Here is a 22649-nt window from a genome sequence, read left to right as displayed (position 1 = left end):
AATTCAGCAGTTAAGGAATCTATTGGTGAAATAGATAGTGAGGATAAAAATAAACAATAATGATTAAGGCTGCGAGTCTGTCACTGAGGTCACAGATTCCGTGATTTTGCGGGACCTCCGTGACTTCTGCACTGCCGGTGCAGCTGGCCTCAGGGGTCGCCGGAGCAGCAGCGGTCCCAGGGACCACCCTGGAGGCCTTCAGAGCTTAGGTCCCTGGGGCCTCAGAGCAGCGGGCGGCTGGGGGCAGTCAGCCACCGCTGTCAGTGCAGGGGTTAGCCATCAGCCCCTGCGACCCACGCAGAGCAGTGGTGTCCCAGGGACCCCCAGTGCAGCACGCCCCCCAGTGCAGTGCCACTCCCCCTCCCCCTCCGGGCCCCAGGAGCTGCGAAGTTTTAGTCAGGGGTATTTATAGTAAAAGTCATGGAGAGGTCGTGGGCTGTGAATTTTTATTTATTGCTCGTGACCTGTCCATGACTTTTACTAAAAATACCCATGACTAAATCTTAGCCTTAGGATCTTATGATCCTTTGGGGTGAGGGAAGACAGTGAGAACATTTTGAAGAACTTCTGAACTGGTATGAGATCTTATAGAGTTGGATCATCCCTGTACTAATGTAACAGCCACTGTCTTAGCAGACATTGGGGACTGAACCATGGACTTCTAGAGCTATAAGGATGAGTCTCTATAGCTTGCATTAAAGTTCCAGACTCTCCAACTGTGAGCTGAATCAGACCTGCATCATCTGTGGATTCTTATGTTCTTATGAGCACGGAGGAGTACGTACCACTTTCTGACAAGTAGGTTGCAATAAGATACTATTATTTAAAACAAATACATGGAGGACTCTTAACAAAATGTTTAACGAGGCCCATTGAAGAAAGCCAGTTTCGAGTCCCAGGATTTGCACAAATAAAGCTTGAAACAAGTAGATTAAGTATAAATGCTCTTTGTGGAATATTGTTTTATTTTAAGTATGGCCTGGATACCTGCTTAGCAACCCAAATGATCTCTTACGGTCATACTAGACTGTAGTACACAGATATGTGCAGGAGAATAATCCATTGTATAAGGTTATTGCTTCAATTTTAATCACCTAGCATTTACACTGGCAAGTCACTGATACAATGCAATAGGGGAACTGTATAGACGTAATGCTGTATAGAACCCACAATAACCCTCACAGTTTACCTTTGTCTATGTGGTAGATATAGGTCTCCTGAGTCATTGCCGAGAGTAGATGCAAAACATTGGTGTAAATCCGAACTTTGTCATCACTATTATCCTCCCATGTATAATCCTGGATCACATTGAGTAGTCCTCGCACCAGAAACAACACTCCCTGTTCTGGATGGTCCTAAAGAACAACCAAGAGACAGACTAATAATCAGCGAGGGGTTTGAGTTTTTGGTTTTTAAAGTGCAGCAACATCTCTGTGACAGCAAAATACAATATAATTAAAGCCGTCAATGAGTTTTCTGAAGTGTGTTTCCTAGCAAACCCATTTAAAACACATTCTAAGAGAAAATAACATCTTTTTGACCCATAATCATCAACCTGGTCTAGGCAGCCGCAGCAGACAAGCTTTGAAATCCTTTGCTTTCTAATCTGAGGGGGAGGCAAACAAAATTAGCTGTCAACTTCTTAACAGCTGAACTTCCAAAATTACACACTCTAGTTAGATTTTTTTTTACTATTATTTCAGTAAACTACAAAAACAAGTATATTACTCATGTAATTGTGAGTCTTAGAAGAAAATATACATTGGGAAGGCACCAAAGCTACAGAATGGCAATGGCTTTTTAATATTAAAAGAAATAGTTAGAAGCACACCAACTTTTAGAAACAGTTCATTCTTCTTAAGAGTAGTTTCAACACTGCACCAACCTCAAAATGAGCTGGGATGTGGTGGTATTACATATCAGCACCTCTAGGACAGCCACATGGTAATAGGAGAATTCCTCCATGGAGTGAGTGGAGAAGAGAGGACAGCAGGAACAGGATAGAGGCATTGGGGGATGGAAGCAGGGAAAACGATAGTCCCTGGAATCCCTGCCTCTCACTGGAGAAATCTTTCAGCACAGGCAGATCTAAAGGTGGGGCCTGCCCTCCCTTCACTGCCAATTACTGCCATAGGCCAGGACACTTCATGCTCCTTCCTGACCATTTTCCCAAGTGAGAAATTTAATTCTGAAGTTACCTCTCTTCAGTGCCGCACCTGCACAACGGAGGCACAACACACTGCTGGCTAGCCACTCCTCTCGCTCATTCCATAGTCAATACAATGCACTCCCTCAAATGCATGACTCAAGCAGAGAGACACCATGGCTTCCAGCAGAGCACAAGGAGAAAACAAAGAAAGCAGCTTGGCCAACAACACTGATATTGCTGCACATGTGGGTAGAGTGGGAAGGAGCAATGGGGGCAGCGGAAAAAGTGGGAGAAAAAAACCTGTTCCACTGTGGAGGGAAAGAAATTTTTTTTAAGACAATAAAAGGGAGAGAATAGCTGAAGCCCCATGGTAAATATGACACCGTCATGAGTTTACAAATTCATGTATGTTAAAAATTTGCTTAACTCCTGAATCATGAACGACTTAATATACACACACTTATTTTTCACTAACCTCTTGGCACGAGGAGGCAAGAGTTTTTGAGGCAAAATTCATCAGCTTTTAGCATCAGGACCACTGAACTATCAGTGCCAAGGAATTAATGGCATAGACTCAATGATTCACCCATAATGCCAACTATTAAGCAGCTGACTAGCCTTTAAAATGGTGGATGTAAAATAGAATGAAATTAATCTGGAGACAGTCATCTACATAAATCCTACCCACTGTGTGAGGGTTCTGTAATGCAGATGTTTAACCAACAGGATGGACAAAATTAGGTATTATTACTGCTTTCCAAGCTTCCCCTTTCTACTGTGCACTGGGGAAATAATCTAATATGCAGATATACCGTATTAGTTTGCAGTTTCCCCAAATTGAATCTCATTTTATTTTCTGCTCATATTTCTAACTGTGCTACAGAAGGTCCCTTTTTACTTATTTATTTATATTCAATGATGATCGCAATACCTCAAGTCATTTTATTGCTTAATAAGCAATGTTCTGTAAATCCCTTAGGCTGAGAAAAAGTGCCATGCCAGTACTGTGTGGAAATATGCACTAGGAGAGCACTGAGGATTCTCTTCAGAGACCTTTCAAATGTGATGGATATTCAGTTTTGAACCCATGAAGGACAACTAAACTCAAAGAGTCAATATACTTCTCTGCAGCACCACCAATAACTGTAACAGCCTTTCTATAGGCAAAACCTTTCACATCCATCTTCGCCCACTCACAATGGGCTCTTTTAATGCAGGATGCAGCAGCGCTCTATTCTCATTTCTCCTGCTCAGTACGTACTGGATGTGACACCATCGGGGGGTGAGAGAAATGTAGTTTGGGAGGCAGTACCATCTATATGCAGATGACACTCAGCTTAATGCATCCTTGGCACTGGATCAAGCGAGTGTACACTGTCCATATTTTCCCAAGTACCTGGCTGGATGATGCTGAACAGATTGAGACTTAGTCCAGATAAAGATTGTTTCAGCCGGCTGGGAGAAACAACCAGAGAACACGGTGAGGTTAGTATCTGTCCCAAAGAGGTTCACCATCTAGGGTACTTCTGGATCCTTCCTTGTTTCTAGAGTTTCAAGTGGCTCATGCGGCATGAAGTACCCTCTGCGCCCCCTTCTTTATCTACTTGCTCTAGGTAGGAGGTTCACAGCTATTTTTCTCTGATTATACTGATTCAGACATGGGCCATGACTCCATTATCCATGTCTGTGTCACTTCCTGATTAGACCACTGTACCCACTGTGACGGTCGGTGCCCCCCATAAGGCTTTATGAAAATATGCTTACAAATATATATAACATAACTGGAATATGCTTCATGCAAAAGGTCTCTTGTAAGGTATCATTACAAAGCTTATAATCTACTGAGTGTGTCCATACTATTTCTATAAATGTATCACTCTTGTATCTAAAACTATGAAAACATTCAAGATACCATGTGGGCAATGGCTTCTGCCTGCATGGACATGTGACTTGTCCAGGTAACTCCAGAACTCCATTTTGTAGCTGGACTTTGTATAGGGGAGAGGAGGAGGTCTCCACCCACAAGAGAAAATCTATTTAAACCCCTGAGAGACACCTCCATTTGGTCTTCAGCTGTCAAAAAAAAGAAAAAGAAAAAGAAAAAAGAAAGAGCCTCTCCACCCTCAAAGATACCTGAAAAAACCTGAAACAAAGAACAGTAACTGCAAGAGGTATAAGTGATTGCTGAACCCAGACTAAAAAAACAATTAGTCTGTAAAGGAAGTATTCTGGAATTGGTGAGGATTCTATTTGTAGTCAGTTTGATTAAAAATAGACTTGTGTGTGTTTTATTTTATTTTACTTGGTAATTCCCTTTGTTCTGTCTGTTACTACTTGAAACCACTTAAATCCTACTTTCTGTATTTAATAAAATCACTTTTTACTTAATTAACTTAGAATATGTATTAATACCTGGGTGGGGGGGAAGACAGCTGTACATCTCTCTCTATCAGTGTTATAGAGGGCGAACAATTTATGAGTTTAGCCTGTATAAGCTTTATATAGGGTAAAACGAATGTATTTGGGTTTTAGACCCATTGGGAGTTGGGCATTTAAGTGTTAGAACAAAAACACTTCTGTAAGCTGCTTTCAGGTTAAGCTTACAGCTGTTAGGGGACAGGGTTCAGACATGGGTCTGGGTTTGCAGCAGGCTAGAGAGTCTGGCTCAAATCAGGCAGGGCACTGAAGTCCCAGACTGGCAGGGCAGGAAAGCAGGGGCAGAAGTAGTCTTGGCACATCAGTTGGTAGTTCCCAAGGGGGTTTCTGTGATCCAACCCATCACACCACCCACCTTTGAAGTGCACTCAAACAACAGGCACAGAACGCAGCAGCACATCTGCTTAGCACCTTTATCAGCAGAGAACATATTTTACCAGTGCACCAAAGACTCCAGTGGCTCATTGTTCAATGCCAGATACAATTCAAGAGGGTGATAGTGATCTGCACACACTTACACACACTGGATCCTAGCTATCTGAAAAACCTCTCGTCTCTCAGTTAAGATCAGCTGGGCATTCGAGCTAGCTGTCCCCAGATCTGAATGTCTGGGAGTTTCTGGCAGGCCAGTTTCAGTAGTCTCCGATTCAAATTCACTTCCTCTGTCAAACAGAGTCTGTTCACAGATTTTTACCTTTTGAAGAATGGGGTGTGTTATGATGAAACTACAGGATTAGGGTTTTATGCTGACTGTGCTCAAGGAACTTTGGACACTGTTTCAACTACCGTTCATGTGCTTTGATATATAAAAACAGAAGTATTCTTTTAATTTAAAAATAGACATGTATTTATAATAAAACATGTAAGAAATACTCAATTTAAAACAAGGTCTGGTCTATGAGCGTTAGGGATTAAATGCTCCACACTTCAATTGATGCTAAAGTTACTTACAGGCACAATTAATAAAGTGGAAAAGAAATTACAGAAGAATTCCAGGAGGAATGGTTCAGAGGGCCGCATCTTCCCATCTATATTGATCATCTTTGGCACTTCAGGAACAAGGCTCACTGCAGCTTTGAAAAAAGCATCAGCTACAAAAAACAACATTAAAATAGTTACAATATCATCATAGCAGTTGAATTTACAAACATGCCTGTGATCGAAAGACTGTTTAGTGTGTCTGTTATAATTAAGTGTCAGAGGGGTAGCCGTGTTAGTCTGTATCCACTAAAACTACAAAAACAATAACTGTTTGTTATAATTAAATGTCACAAAGGGAGTGAAGTAAAATCCTTCTACTGGGGAGACAGACAAGCTTTTGAGCTACACAGAGCTGAGGAAGAGCTCTGTGTAGCTCAAAAGCTTCTCTCTCTCACAAACAGAAGCTGGTCCAATAAAAAAATATTACATCACTCACCTTGTCTCTCTAACACCCTGGGACCAACATGGCTACAACAACACTATATGTAATTAAAAGTATCAGTTGTTCTTAAATAACATTTTTAAAAACACCCAAGTGATTTTCCAAAAGAGCCTAAGAGGCTTTTAAATGTTATCCCTAGTTTCCACTTTACCTAACTAGCCGAGTACCAGATTAAAAAGGATAGATTCTCCAGCTCAAATCCAGCCATAATACAGTACATAATTTATAAATATTTTCAGCCTTCCCTTATATTCAGTGCTGTTTTAGCCTGGAGATAAGTGGACTGAATGATCTAAGAAGAAGTTCTTTCTATCTCTAACTTCTGATTTTCATTGGCCTCTGTAAATCACAGAGGTGGTAAATGCAGTTGTTATAATATGCTTAAATGTTACATTCTTTAATTAAAACAGGATTATGAAAGGAAAAGTAGTACCAGAGGTGCTGCCAGCTACCAAGATCTGAGGACTCCTCTGAACAATCATACTACAGGAACGCTTTAGATTTTCTTCTGTTTGTTTCCACAAGTTTGAAGATGGACCCATTAATAGTATAGTAAAGCACAGCAAGGAATAAATTGCACTGTAATCCCAAACAAAATCAACTAGAATTTCTACTCTTCAATTACGTTTCTAAACAGTACTGACAAGACAGTATTCCTAACTTCCACCCTGAAGTTCTTTTGTAACAGTGTTTGCTGGGGTGGTCTAGCAAGCAGTGATGACCTCACACCATATTTTTGGCCCCAAAGTAGTTAAGCCCCCATGTTTAAGTCCCATTGAAGTCAATTATCCAAGGACTTCAAAGCACTTTTCAAAATTGGCTTCTAAATCAGTTAGGCATTGCAATGCTGTGCACAGCAATTCCTAAATATCTTTTAAAATCTGAGCCGTAGTGACTTGTGCTAGGCCAAAAAGACAATCAACTGCAGAGTGAGAATCCAAAACCAAGTCTATTGATTCCTAGAGAAGGAGAAGAACGGATACTCAGGGAGAAAGGATGGAAAAATTTCATAACCCAGAGATGCCACTGATATCATGTATTGTCATTTCTAGGATAGAAACTTGCTCTAGAAAAATTAACTTGGACACATGAGGCTCTAAGCAAATTTGCTAAATATAGAACCACATGATATCAAAACTAAGTTTGTGAGGAATACCAGTGAAACATTTGCTTTAGAAAAATTTTTGTTCTTATGGTTTGTTTCTTTCCAGCATGAAAGAAACTTGTGTGACCTTCCAAACTTTTCACTGTTCAGACCACATGCTTCCTTTTTATCTTGCGTATCTATTTCAAGGGGATGTTTTTGTTTGTTTTGAAGATATATTAATTCACACAGTTGGCCCAATGGGAGATAAGTAATCTCTCTCAGAATGTTATTGAAAGAGAGAGAAAGCAGGAGCAGATGTTCATTCTAGAACAAACAGATTAGTTGCTATCATTTCCGTAGTTGTCCTGTCCCTAAAAAAATGCACATGCCCCACATTAGCACATAATCAGAAGGTGTACTGAGAATCTGCGTAGTATTTCTCTAACCCCAACACATAAAATAGAAATCTTGCAGACCAAGTCTGCTTGGTTTACTCTCTTCTTTCTTTTAGGAAGAAAAAAATGGTTTGGGAGCAAATCTTCCCAAACAATATTTTATACTAGCACCAAAATACACATCTCACCACTCTGACCCTGTATAGCTGCAGTTTGAGTGGATTTACACTCAATGTTCCACTATTTCAGAGAACAAGAGCCTTCTCCCTATAGAATGGCCATAACAAGCAACTATCTCCTGGTTGAGTTTCCTAGGTAACTCTTTAGATACTGATTGTCTTACTGGAGTGTCTGGTAAGGACAGGAAGCCCATCTCCAGTCTCAGACAGATATTCCTTAGAGTGACAATATGCTATTTAATCCCAGTCCCACCCGAGCTCTTCTTTGCAGAACTAATGGTCTTTGTTTAAAGACAAAAATGATAGGACAATGTTTCTAAAAATAGAGAACAGCTATGGAAGGACCGAACTACGTGATTAATACAGAATATAGAGTTGGCTTCCTTTTTTCTTGTGCAATTTGCTTGGCCACATTTAAAAAGCCTATGTTTATTACTGGCTCAACATTTTTAGGGAAGTGCTCAAACAGTTTGGGTTATTTGTTTGTTTTTTATTGGTGGAGGAGGAATGAGAAGGGGAGGGGGGAGCAATCAGTTTCCTCCATTTCCCATCTCCCAGCCAGAAAGCTCTAACTATATTCGGCCCTTCCATCATATCCCTATTTTAAAAGGGACTTGTACAATATTTTATTTCTGCTGCTCTCAGCCTCAGCACAGGGACAGGTGAGAGGGCATTCATTTGTGACCGGGCATCATTTGTGACCATCTGTTCCTAAACTGGTCTGTCCGTACTACGAACAATAAAATGGTTGTTTAACTTGAACACTAAGTTTACACTTATCCAAGGCAAATATGCTTTACAGGGAGCAGGAATTAAACCATTGTCTAGAACATCTTAAGACGGCGAAATTTATGAAATCAATCAGTTGAGACACAGAATATTCCCATTATTGCAGGAAAAAAAATAAAAAAGTCTTCAGAAAAATCAATTGTTCTTAAAACTACTCTGCCATTTTTTCCCTTTGTCAAGAGATAGTTAAACTATATGAGTTTTAAGAAAGGAACACTCCTTGAGTGTTCAGTTTGGAGTAAGATTAGGGTAAACAATACATGATATCATGAAAATGCTAATTATTCCCTTAAGCATGAAGTAAGTGTCGATATGTATATTTAGACATAAATTACCATAATTATGAAGCTACATAATCGGACAAGCCTCATCTTTACAGCTAATTTATAAAGCATCTTATTGTGCAATTGCTTCAAAGCACAGTTTAAGGCAGTGGTTTTCAAACTTTTTTTCTGGTGACCCAGTTGAAGAAAATTGTTGATGCCCATGACCCAGTGGAGCTGGGGATGAGGGGTTTGGGGTGCAGGAGGGGGTCAGGACTCTGGGTTGGGGGTGCAGCTCTGGAGTGGGGCCGGAGATGAGGGGTTTGGGGTGTAGAAGGGGGCTCTGGTTTGGGGGCCTTAGGGCTGGGGTGCGGGAGGGAGTCAGGGCTCTGGGCTGGGGGTGCAGGCTCTTGGGTGAGGCTGGGGATGAGGGGTTTGGCATGCAGGAAGGGGCTCCGGGTTCAGGAGGGGAGGAGGGAGGGCTCAGGGCCAGGGCAGCACTCAAAGCCCCGTGGACCCCCTGCCTAGGAACTGGACCTGCTGCTGGCCACTTCTGGGGCGCAGCGCGGTGTCAGAACAGGTAGGAACTAGCCTGCGTTAGTGGGGCAGCACCGCTGACAGGACTTTTAATGGCCTGGTCGGTGGTGCTGACCAGAGCAGCCGCGACCCAGTGTCTTACATTCTGCAACCCAGTACTGGGTCGCAACCCGCAGTTTGAAAACCACTGGCTTAAGGGATGCACCAACCCCTCTGGCTTATGACAGATGTGCAGGAAGGCACAATGAAAAGACTGTGCGCTCCAGTTTAGAGGAAATGGGCTCCATACTGCTGTGTTCCATGCGAGATCAGTTTCTTAGCTTCTATTCTGATCCTGTTTGCTCCAACCCTGTTGTTAAAAATATGCAGAAGCTCCTTCTGTTTGAAAAAGTTTCTCACATTAGCCAAGTGTTTAATTCTGCTCCTAAAGTGAGCCACTGTAAGGGGATGAGGGTAGAGCAGAGTTCTCATTACAACAAATCATCATGATGAAGTCTTCCTAGGCTGTAGTTAATATCTTGTGCACTGCACCGAACACAACATATTTCATGCTTCACTGAATTTATCCTTCCACAGCAGCTCCTTCATTCCAGTTGACCACAATCTATAAATCCTTCCCCCCTGCACATATGTGGCGACCTTCAGGCTGAAAAGAACTAATGGCCTGCTCTAAGATTTAGTACTTTTGACAATATTTCACTACAGAAAAGCAAGCAAAATTCCTTTGTGGATGTTTTCTTTTAACAATATCAATGTGATGGTAAAAAAAGCTTGTAATTTGTAAGGGTGTGTAAAGTAATTGTGACAGTCTGAGTTTCCATCCAATTTGCAATTCTATTTCTTAAATTGCCTGGATATAAAATCTCAGGCTGGCCAAAAACAGTCGGAGAATTGAGGCCACTGGAGATGAGAAAATAATTCACAACTCAAAAGACATCTCCAAGGAGAGAGTGAGAGTATGAGGTTTGCCTATCTAGTGATATATTAACAAATATAAACTATACTTAGTGATCATTAAGATTGCATCAGGACACAGAGGCGTCCACCCAAAATCATAAAATCAGGGGAATCAGTAGTTAAAAGACTCCTGCATTTTTGCCACCTTAATTTTTCCTACAACACTGTCAATAACACATTCCAACACCTCAAAGGCTTTTGCTTTAATCTCCAATGGATATTGAAAAGAAATACATTCCTCAACTTTATCAACCTTCTGCTCTAATGTAAAAGTTTAACAGCAACCTCACAGGTTCTTCCATCAACATATTGGCACATCTGACTATCATACGCTTTAAGTATGAGGGAAGTTAAGCTCCTTTAACACAGCTCAGAACACCAGGAAGGTTTTGTATCCTCCCTGAACATTACACCTCTGTAATGTGTTTTACCTTCACATTACTCTTTCACACACTGCTCCTTAACTTCATCTTAATGTAGTTTTGTGTCTAAGAGTTACAAGGAGTTCTTTGAAATGCTGGGGTGGAGGATGGAAAAGCTGAATATTTGGTAAACTGGAACATATAATGGGAATTATTTTTAGGCAAAAATGTAATAATGTGGATGAAGCCTGTTTCGATGCTAGTTGTACAAGGAATTTGATTATAAATCTGAGTTTCTAACAAGGACTTGAAACTACAAAACAAAAAGCTCAGACAGGTGTAAGTGGAAGATGCACTGAATCATGAAGATGATCCTGGAACTTACTCCTACCAAGAACAATACAGGCCATTTCCAGGATGCCAGATTTTTAAACCTTTATAATTAGTTGAAAGTCACTACAAGATTCAGCCTCACTAGCTGGATGTTGCATAGTCTCTAAATTGGTCGTGACATACAGTGGGGCAGAAATACCACCTTCGGCATGCTTATAAAGACAGAGAGAGAGAGCGCGAGAGAGCGAGCGCGCAATCGCCCAAGAGGTACTGAAAAACCACTAACTGTGATCCTTGAAAGAACAGGAAAAAAGTCCAATGATCAGGAGGAATATCCACCGCTAGAGACTTCACTTAATGGTAATACTTCACCACCATCACGACTGTAATTTTTCCCCAAGTAAAGAGAGTCATATTCTAAACCTTTTGCATCCAAAGAAGTGGGTATTCACCCACGAAAGCTCATGCTGCAAAACGTCTGTTAGTCTATAAGGTGCCACAGGATTCTTTGCTGCTTATTCTAAACCTTGTTTATCAGTAGTCCTCTTCGTTCAGATTCTGTCACACAGGCTTTGTCACCCTACTGGGACAACAGAGCTTAGAAAGAGAAGAGGGGAATCAAAGAACAGGGAGCCCCAAGATTTAATCCTAACTTTAGCTTCCCTGATGCCCTTACGCCCCCAATCTCTCTGCTTCAGCTTCTTCATATGTGAATTGGGGAGAATACATATTCATCCCACATCTCCAAATGCCGTGGAAGATCTAAAAAGCTGTAAGTGCTAATTAATTATTACTCTTAATAAGAAAGCCTATTTTAATGCTACAGGGGGAAAACACTTCAGGCCATAAAGTCTTTTCAACAAAGCTACTTATTATTAAAATGGTTTCACACCTGGGCACATTTACTGCTTGGCTATAAAATATTGATGCAGAAGCAACTTTCTCTAAAGAAAAAAAATGTTATCAGTTTAGGGCACTTCACAGCCTCCATTTATCTGAACTGCGGCGAGCTTGAAAACTTTGCAGTTCACTAGGGAAACTGCTTTTTAATGTTTCCATCTCAATTTAAATTGCAGAAAACCAGACCTTTTAGATCAACCTTGGCAATATGCACTTTTGAACTCTTGATTTAGATGTGCCTAACAAAATTAAGAACTTTGAGTAAAATTGAGTAAAAAGATCTCCCCACCACCATATGCAATTTCCACTTTTCTCAATCCCTTAGTGAAATTAGTCATACATAACAGCTTGAATTGGTTGGATTGCTCAATTCACACATCATATTATGCCTAAAGCTAAACAAGGATTTAGCAGCTTTAGAGATAAAATTGTCACTCAGCCCTATACTGTCTGAAAGTTGTTTCATCATCACCCACTCACTGAATGGTAAGAGACCTATGGTTAAGAATCACGTTGTCCATTTTTCAGGAGGCTACAGCATCGTCTCCAGGGGAGAGAGAAGAAGAATGTATAATTAAAATATTACCCAGAATTTTAAACCCCAGAAAAGTGACATAATGGAGTGTGCATTTAATCCCAGTTTGGTCCAAAGTACTACCCATGACAAGCAGCATGTCTGATAAGGAGCTGTTATTCAATTTTGGCAACGTGCCACTATAGAGAAGTGTGTGTCAGTCAGTCAGTTAAGGGAACTGGGGTATGTACATCCCCCCTCAGTCAGTATCTGCTTACTAAGGTGACATCCAGAAGCTCCACAGTAAACGTATTCTAGGTATTTAGATGATGATCTTCTTGCTACAGAGTTTAATTAAAGTACCTATTGCATTTGAGTACCCTCCAGGGGGACATTGGGGTACTACCTACATACTTGGTAGATTGCACAGGCCAAGGAAGATTGGGAGGATTATAAGCTCCTAAATAGAATGAATGGCGTGCTCAGCCATACCCTGTTTGGCTGCACTTCTTGCGCTTCTCCTTCCACACAGACTGTTGTGCCCCTCGGGCCTCAGTCAGCAAGAGATATAACTTTTTTAGCTCAGGCCTTTGTGAGCTTTGGAAGGAAATTGGCTAATCCACAGACCTCTTTCTCATCAACTCAAGAAGATCCATGTCAGGTCCTGAAAGCAGAAAACCTTCACCTTGAGGCTTCAGCGGGTGTTAGAAGGCTAACCTTCAACTGTTGTACTGATGGGAGTCTTCTTTTTTCACCATATTGCCACTTGCTACACAGTACCTTCTAGACTTTGGCTCCAGATCTCCGTGCCGCAGGAAGCAACAGGAGAGCAGTAGAAGTAAAGGCATAAGGAAGGCTCAATAGGAAGGTAAAGAGCTGAGAGAAGAAATGCTGGTATTTCCTAAAAGAAATAGCTATTGATAAACACTGGCGCTCAGAGGCTGCCTCGCATTGCTACTATGGAGGTAGATACTTCTAAGCACGGAATCAGTGGATCTTTGCCCAGCCCACCCCAATAACTTTAGCTGCCTCTATCAGTGCAGGAAAAGGCCCACGAGTGAAGCATTAATGGACGACATTACAATGGTAGTGATAATGCCCATTGCTTACAGACTGCATGTCTAGTCATCTCCCTGTGCAGTCTGCAGTAGAAACACTGTCTGCAGCACTTCCTCTGCATAACAGTAACTGCAGCACATTTGGTGGAGAGTAAACTAAATTCCAACACACATTAAGATTTAACAACTCTCAAGCAGCTCGCACTTCAGTTCTCCAAGACACCCAGGGAATTTCATCACTCCAGATTCTCCACTGCCCTGAATCCAATGTACAAAAAACTCTGAATAAAAATCTAAACACCCACGTGGTATTTACTTATTTGGTTTCTGAAAACTGCCTTTTATAACTTGGCCACAAGAATTCTTTGCGCCAATTTGACCCATTAGCATTCTCCTGGAAAACACCGAGCAGTGTAATCTAAGGACAAGCAGGCCATGTATTTTAAAAAATAACCATTACAGCTCAGTGTAAATATGCCAAGAAATTACCACATGGGTGATCACACGGATGACGAAGCTGCAGGCTTCATGTCAAATGTAGATGGAGTTCAACAATGCAGCCTTTACTCACCTTCATTAGTGAGGCATTGGCTCATCAGGAGACTTCAGGTCCCAGCAGGCAATGCTCTATCTCAGGGGTGGGCAAACTATAGCCCACAGGCTGGATCCGGCCCATGAGCCGCACCATGCGGCTAGGTCCCGCTCCGGCTGGGGCCACACCACGTGGCTCCTGGAAGTTGCGGCATGGCCCTGCTTCGGCTCCAATGGGAGCTGCAGGGGCGGTACCTGCGGATGGGGCAACGCACAGAACTGCCTGGCCATGCCTCCGCGTAGGAGCCGGAGAAGGGACATGCCACTGCTTCCGGGAGCTGCCTGAGGTAGGCGCCACTCAGGGCCTGCACTCCCTTAGCCTCTTCCCATGCCCCAACCCCCTGACACAGCCCTGATCCCCCTCCTGCTCTCCAAACCCCTCAATCCCAGCCTGGAGCCCCCTCCTATACCCCAAACTCCTCATCCCCAGTCCCACCCCAGAGCCTGCAACCCTCCCGCAACCCCAACCCCAATTTTATGAGCATTCATGGCTCGCCACACAATTTCTATTCCCCGATGTGGCCCTCGGGCCAAAAAGTTTGTCTATTCCTACTCTATCTTGATTCAAGCAGCAGTTATACAGATCAAAGTGGAGTAATTTCACACTGGAACCAGTAGACTTCTTGGTTCAGCATCGCAACACCGAGGATGAAGGCAGCTGCAAACTGCACCTTCATAGGCAAAGTAGGTTCAACTTGCCAGTTCTGAATAACTTAGCTAAGCAGTGAAGTGTTGCCAGGAGTATTGAAGGAGACTATCAACAAGCAGATTAAGATAATTTTGAGAAAGGAGTAAAAATTTCATATTACCGTATATACTCGTTCATTAGCCTGTTCGTTTATAAGCTGACCCCTCCTCCCCCAAGATGGTTAGGTAAAAATAGCAAAAACTGTATGACCCTTTCATAAGCCGACCCTATATTTCAGGGGTTGGCAAACTTTGGCTCCCTGCCATCAGGGTAAACCGCTGGCAGGTCGGGATATTTTGTTTACTTGGAGCGTCTGCAGGCATGGAGCCCCTCAGCTCCCTGTGGCCACGGTTCGCCGTTCCCAGCCAATGGGAGCTGCGGGAAGTGGTGCGCCATCCACACCACTTCCCGCAGCTCCCATTGGCTGGGAACGGTGAACCGCGGCCACTGGGAGTTGAGGGGCTCCATGCCTGCAGATGCTCCAGGTAAACAAAATGACAATGTATTAGATATTCAATTCAATGATTCCATAGAGTTTAAAATCATCATATTTTGGTGTAGACCCGTTTATAAGCTGAATCCCACTCTTTGATGCGTCACATTTTTACCAAAACTATTCGGCTTTTGAACACGTATATGCGGTAATTCACAGTTTACAGAAATCAGATGCTTTCCAGCGACTGATAAAAATAAATCCAGCAACTATCAATCTGATTGTACAATTAAATTCACATGCCAATCAAGTATCAGCTAAATTCCATTTTCATGCAGAGACATTAAAAAAAATCCTCAACCTTAAGAAAAACATATGGAGTCTTTAAAATACCTCCATCTGTAGCATCAACATGTGGTCTATCAGATCAATAACATGTTATCCTAGAGCTATGTCGCTCCCTCCAATTTTATGTCAAGCCAAACCAAATCAGCAAGAGCTAGATTGCAGATATACAATGCTGCAAGATTTCACTCTGAGCTCAGAGCTACTACTAAGTGTATTTTATTAACACATACAGTATTCCATGCAGTGTCAGTTATTTGAGTGAATCAGCATCAATCTGGCATTGATTCAATTAAGGAACTAGCTTTACAATTGTTGCTATACATCAATTAGTACTAGTTGTGTATCTATTTGAGCTTGCTATGCTCTCTCTTGAGATACATATCCTGCTCCAATCTTGCCCCTGTTGAAATCAGCATCACCAATATTTACTTCACGAGAAGCATTATCTGGCTTTAAGAGACAAAGTAGCTAGGGTGACCAGACAGCAAATGTGAAAAATAGGGACAGGGGGTGGGGGGTTATAGGAGCCTATATAAGAAAAAGACCCAAAAATCGGGAATGTCCCTATAAAATTGGGACATCTGGTCACCTTAAAAGTAGCTGGCTGAAATAGCATACTGAGAAACCATTACTTTTAGGCTTTATGCAAGATGGAAAGGATCAGTAAGGAAAGCTACTTCTTGGAGGTCAGAAAGTGTAGGGGAAAAGTGAGAATTGCCAAAAGCCACGCAGAGTTGGACATTGCAAAGGAAATTAAAACCAACAGTAAAAGGTTCTATAACCATATAAATAAAAAGAAAACAAGGAAAGAAGTGAAACCACTAAGCACTGAGAATGGGGTGGAGATTAAAGATAATCTAGGAATGGCCCAAAACCTAAATGAATACTTGTCTCAGTTTTTAATAAAAGTAATGAGGATCTTAGAGATAGTGGCAGGGAAGCGAATAGAGACAAGGATAGGGAAGTAGAAATTACCACATCCAAGGTGGAAGTCAAACTCAAACAGCTTAATGGGACCAAATGAGGAGGCCTGGAAAATCTCCATCCAAGAATATTAAAGGAACTGGCACATGAAATTGCAACAGGGATTTTTAATGAATCCATAAACTCAGGGGTCATACCCTATGGCTGGAGAATTGCCTAAATATAGTAGCTATTTTTAAGAAAGGGGAAAAAATGATCCTGGAAACTACCAGCCCGTTAGTTTGACCTCAATGATATGCAAGGTCTTGGAACAAATTTTGAAAGAGCAAGTAGTTAAGTACATAGAGGTAAACAGTAATTGAATAAAATACAGCTTGGGTTTATGGGATCTGGAGGACCTTGAAAACTGGAGTAATAGAAATGAGATTAAATTTAATAGTGCAAAGTTATGCACTTAGGGACTAATAAGAATTTTTGCTACAAGATCAATTGGAAGTGACAGAGGAAGAGAAAGACCTGGGTGTATTGGTCAATCACAAGAAGATCATAAGGCACCAATGTGATGCAGCTGAGAAAAAAGCTAATGTAATCCTAGGATGCATTTCCAGTCGGGATAGGGAAGGCTTATTGCCTTTATACAAGGCACTGGTAAAACCTCATTTGGAACACTGTTTGGAACATGGTGTCAAACCAAGTGGTCTGCGACACACGTTTCCAATACTAAATAAGTAAAGAAGGGAAGACACCACAGGAGCAGAATTAAGGTAATCCAACTATAAATCTACATTTTCTGGGTCTTAGATTCAAGGAGTTTTTGGTTTTAACATCTTAACAGTCATGAAAAGTAATATGCACTCAAACACTGAGATGTGCCTGTAACATTACCAAAGAGTTCTGTGTGGAAATTCATATTAATTGTCTAGTGCAAACTGTGGCCCGCGGGATGTTGATATCCGGCCCTCGAGCGCCAGCCGGGGAGCAGGACTGGGGACTTGCTGTGCTCCAGCCGGGAGAGCAGGACCGAGGCCTTGCCACGCTCCAGCCGGCGGAGGGGGACAGGGGCTTGCCACGCTCCACTCGGGTCGGGGGAGCGGGACAGGGTTGGATGGGTCAGGAGTTCTGAGGGGGTCAGTCAGGGGGCAGGAAGTGGGAGGGTGCGGGGGCCAGGCAGTTTGGGGAGGCACAGTCTTCCCTATCCGACCCGCCATACAGTTTTGCAACCTCAATGTGGCCAAAAAGTTTGCCCACCCCTGGTCTAGTGATTACACTATGTGTTTATACATCTGGGTCAAATGATAAGAGTACTCATTTACATAAGAACAGTCATACTGGGTCAGACCAGGTACATCTAGCCCAGTATCCTGTTTTCCAACAGTGGCCAATGCCAGGTGCTTCAGAGGGAATAACAGAACAGGTAATAATCAAGTGATCCATCTCCTGTTGTCCAAGTTCTCACATCAGAAATTTGGCAATTTGCTGGGGTGCCGTGAGGAGGAAAGAGATGGATCATGAAGATGAAGTGGAAGAGTTAGGATTCTGTAATTCAGAGCTGGAAAAGGCAATTAGATAAACAAGTCAGCCCTGCTAGTGTAAAGTATAGCCCTTAGAGACAAGATAAACCAGGTATTGAACAGATTTTATTTCTAACAAAAGATCCACTACTAAGCAACAACAAAGATTATACAAAATGAGAGGACAGCTAATGAATTAACAATAAAACACTAGCAGAAAAAATGACTTCATTTTTGGGTCTGTGAATAGTTTGTCTACAAACAAGCTGCATAAACTCAATTGCACATCTGACTTTGCAACTCTTTTGTTTTTATAACATACTTGGATATAACAGCCAGCTTTTCTCTAAATCCCTCTGCCCTGATTATATGTGCAACATCATGTTCAGACAAAAAAAATCTAATAGTGGTCTTGTACCAAATGCCTTAGTCAGCTTCCTACGCAGCATGTTTGTGAGTGCAGCTGGAACTTACTAGTGAATGCACAGCTTTGGCAACATTATCAACTGAAACAGGAAGACAAGGTGTAAGTAGAGGAAAAGTTATTCTTCCCTGCATTTATATGGACTCACAGAAATCAGAGATAGAACACAACATATAGCCTAGCTCCATGGAAGTGAAGGATTGTTCCCTACTGCAGTTTTAAAATTACTAGTAATAAGGTTTCCATCACTTCTACTGGAAGACTATTTCACAGTCTAATAGATCTCTTCATCGGACAGTTTTTCCCACCTGAAACTATTTCTTTTCCTCTTTGGTGTTAACACCTGAAATTTCTTGAAAGCTTTTAATATGAGACCCCTCCCTTAACAGTCACACAAGCATTTGTGCTTGTTTTTTTTAAAGTCAGGCTACAAGTTCAATTACAAAAGCTACAGTATACCCAAAGGGCTAAAGCTTTGCGTTTGTTTAGCTACTGACATTTAAACACCCTCACTTCACCCTTATCTCCTACTGGCCTTCAAAATAAATATGCATGACAGCCCTTTCCTCCCACAGTGTAGCAGCCTGTGATTAGGTGGGAAGTCAGACATTGGCTGCAAAGTAACATTCTGGCACAGACTGTTGGCAAGACAAGGAAGTGCTGTGTGCAGCTCAAAAGCTTGTCTCTCTCATTACCAGAAGTTGGGCCAATAAGAGATACCTTACCCACCTTCTCTCTCTAATATCATATACTCCTGGGGGAATTCTGCACCAAAAAAAATAAAAATTTTGTGCGCAATATTTTCAAATTCTGCAAAATTCTGCATATTTTATTTGTCAAAATAACACAATATAATCACACCAGTTTCAATTATTTTTAGTCATTTATTTCAGAATACCTGTCAGCAAGTATGTCTATAAAAATACAGACAACAAAAAAGATTCAGGAAATGTTTTTTGACAAATAGATTCCTTACTAGGCATATTAATACAGAACTCTGAGTAATGATTCATTTAAACTACAATACAGAACCGTATTTCCTGCCCCCCACAGAAGCAGTGCAAAGGCTTGGGGGAGTTGGAGCTGAGGGAGAGGGAAGTAAATCGCTGGGAAGGAGGTTGGGTGTGAACTTGGACGGTTGTTGGGAATGGGTGGGAAAACTATGGAATAGGTTTATTTGGGGGGCGGGCAGAGATTGTTAGGGAGCTTCCCCCATGCAGACCCTGGCTAACCCCTAGCCTCTCCCATTCAGTCAGGCACATCTGCCCCTGTCTCCATGTGTTCCTGCACCCTCATGTGTCCTTGCACCCCCTGCTCATGTGTCCCTCCGCCCCCACTTCCCCCATCCCAATGTGGCCCTGCACCCCTCCCCCTGTTCCCACGTGTGTCTGTGCCCCCACTCAGCCATCCCATGTCCCCATGTAGCCCTGCACATCCACTCCCATTCAGCCCCTGTCCCAACAGCCCTTATGAGTCCTTGTCTGTGACCGCCCAGCAGCCCCACGCTGTCTATCTCCCCATAGCCCTTGTCTCCTGATCTGGCCTGACAGGCCCTGTGAAGAAGCCAGGCTCTTTCTCTTCCCTAGCTGCCTGGGAGCTGTTTCTCTGTTCTAGCGTCATAGTGTCCGCTGTTGAGCAAAGGGCAGAACTGCAGCAACTTTCTCGCAGAACCTTTTTTCTGCGCAAAAAATTAAATATGCATGTCTCATTAATTATGCAAGCAGTGACACAGAATTCCCCCAGGAGTAAATATCCTGGGACTGACACAGCTACATCAACACTACACACAGCAAGACAAGTGTAAATTTTAGAGTCCAACTAATTTTGTAGGCACAAGTGCCTGCACCCTTCAAGCCAAGTTCATATTGTTAAAAATAAGTTTTATTTGATTTGTCAACTTACATGCAAAACCCACCTGGATTCCATCAGTTGTCGTCCTCCCTCTCCCCACCTCACCCAAACACCCCTTGATATTTCATAGTAAGTTAGGGTGGCAGTGCCAGCAATATGAGCCAAATATTGGATGCTCTTCCATACATAACAAGTATTGTTAAAATGTTACAACATGAGCTTCATTCATTCTTCTATATACATACACAAAGCTAAAATCAGAGATAACAGCCACCACAAGATGTTGTTTTCATAGTAATGCAATTTACGACTTTCACTACAGAAGTGCACAAAAAAGTACAGGGAAAAACAATGTTTAACATACAAGACATGATTAAAGGTAAAGAGAAGACCATGAAAAATCCCTAAGCATTATGCAAACCATATACAGCATGTAGGAAGCACTTCACCCAGCAATGAAACGCAGTAATCGCTGAGGCTAAAGATCACAACAATTTACGAGCGCACAGTAAAAATGCGTAATAGCTTAAGCCAGGGAATGAGGGACACTGTATCCAGGTGAAGTAGAGGAAGCTGCTTTTAGGCAAGTATGCTCAAGCTGGAATTTGAACAGGACACCAGGGCTAACACTCATTACTCCTGCCATGGGATATTTTTTTAAACCACAAGTGATCAGAACTTCTGTTTTACATCTTGTCTAAGACATCTCGTAAAACAGAGCCCCTGATTGAACACCACGTTCAGGCATTAGTTTGATAGTAATTCAGATCAAATGAGCACGTTTTGATTCCTCGCAGTTCTCGATACTAGTCAATTAAGGTTGCCAGGCGTCCGGTTTTCAACCCGAACACCCGGTCGAAAACGGACCTTGGCAGCTCCGGCCAGCATAGCTGACTGAGCTGCTAAAAGTCCAGTTGGCAACGAAAATAATTAGGAGCTAAGGCACATGACTTAGGAGAAGAGGCTGAGGGAACTGGAGTTATTTAGTCTGCAGAAGAGAAGAGTGAGGGGGATTTGATAGCAGCCTTCAACTACCTGAAGGGAGTTCCAAAGAGGATGGAGCTCGGCTGTTCTCAGTGATGGCAGATAACAGAACAAGAAGCAATGGTCTCAAGTTGCAGTGAGGGAGATCTAGGTTGGATATTAGGAAACACTGCTTCACTAGGAGGGTGGTGAAGCACTGGAATGGGTTACCTGGGGAGGTGGTGGAATCTCCATCCTTAGAGGTTTTTAAGTCCTGACTTGACAAAGCCCTGGCTGGGATGATTTAGTTAATGTTGGCCCCGCTTTGAGCAGCGGATTGGACTAGATGACCTCCTGAGGTCTCTTCCAACCCCAATATTCTATGATTCTATGATTGGCCGCAGTGCCAATGAGGCAAACAGGCTGCTTGCCCAGCTCCACACAGCTCCCAGGAAGTGGCTGGAATGTCCCTCTGGCTCCTAGGTGAAGGGGCAGCCAGGGGGGGCTCCGCACCCTGCCCCCACCCGCAGGCACTGTCCTTCACAACTCCCATTGGCCAGGAACCGTGGCCAATAGGAGCTGCAGGGGAAGTGCCTGCGGGTGGGGGCAGCATGTGGAACCCCCTGGCTGCCCCTCTGCCTAGGAGCCGGAGGGCCATGATTCTGCTTCCCAGGAGCTGCCTGAGGTCAGCGCCACCCGGAGCTCTCACTCCGAACCCCCTCGTGTCCCAACCCCCTACCCCAACTTGGAACCCCCTCCCACACCCAAACTTCCCTCCTGCAGCCTGCACCCCAACCCGTCCCATCCCAGAGCCCCATACTGCACCCCAAACCCCTCACCCTGGCCCCACCCCACAGTCCGCACCCCCAGCTGGAGCCCTTACTCCTCAACACCCAAACCCCCTGCCCCAGCCCGGAGCCCGTACCCTCTCCCACACCCCAACCCCCGCCCCAGCCTAGAGCACCCTCCCTCATACCGAACCCCTCAGCCCCAACCCCACCCCCAGGCCAGAGTCCTCTCCTGCACCCCAATCCCCACATCCCCAACCCCACCCCTGAACCTGCACTCCCAGCTGGAGCCCTCACCCCATCCCATATCCCAACCCCCTGCCCCAGCCCAGTGAAAGTGAGCATTGAGCGAGGGTGGAGGACAGCGAGCAATGGAAGGAGGATGGATGGAGTAAGCAGGGGCAGGACCTCGGAGAAGGGACAGGGTAGAGGCAGGGCACGAGTGTTTGGTTTTCTGCATTTAGAAAATTGGCAACCCTATAGTCAATACTAGTTTCTCTGGAAAATGTGACACATTTTTATTAGCAAAGTATTTTCTTCATGGCATATTCCTTCTGTGCTTTGACATCTATCTTCCAGTACCACAACAAAATGCAGCACCACAATCAATGATTAGGGCTACCTGACTGAAGTACTTAGACCTTTAATTCTTTCCCAACAGTTTTTCCACAGGAACATCAGTCTCCATGCATACTCATGGTCTAAGTTTCCTCCTCCTCCTCCTCAAGAAAAATGTATTTAAAGCA

General features: G+C 43.1%; 1 protein-coding gene across 7 annotated transcripts in view; it reads right to left on the bottom strand.

Moving 5' to 3' along the window:
* VPS35L (VPS35 endosomal protein sorting factor like) overlaps positions 1–22649 on the bottom strand; it is a 113727-nt gene that overhangs the window by 21320 nt on the left and 69758 nt on the right. For all 7 annotated transcript variants that reach the window (XR_005585554.1, XM_039491952.1, XM_039491954.1 and 4 more), the window contains 2 exons: positions 5537–5676; positions 1190–1355 (listed from right to left, as the gene is read on the bottom strand). Coding sequence is in view for 6 of the 7 variants with exons in the window: in XM_039491952.1 (XP_039347886.1) it covers positions 1190–1355; positions 5537–5676 (306 nt within the window). In the remaining variant the exon portion in view is untranslated. The remainder of the gene's footprint in view (positions 1–1189; positions 1356–5536; positions 5677–22649) is intronic.

The sequence above is a fragment of the Mauremys reevesii genome, linkage group 10 (genome assembly GCF_016161935.1).
Source record: "Mauremys reevesii isolate NIE-2019 linkage group 10, ASM1616193v1, whole genome shotgun sequence".
NCBI lineage: Eukaryota > Metazoa > Chordata > Testudines > Geoemydidae > Mauremys > Mauremys reevesii.
This window is presented reverse-complemented; position numbering and strand designations above follow the sequence as displayed.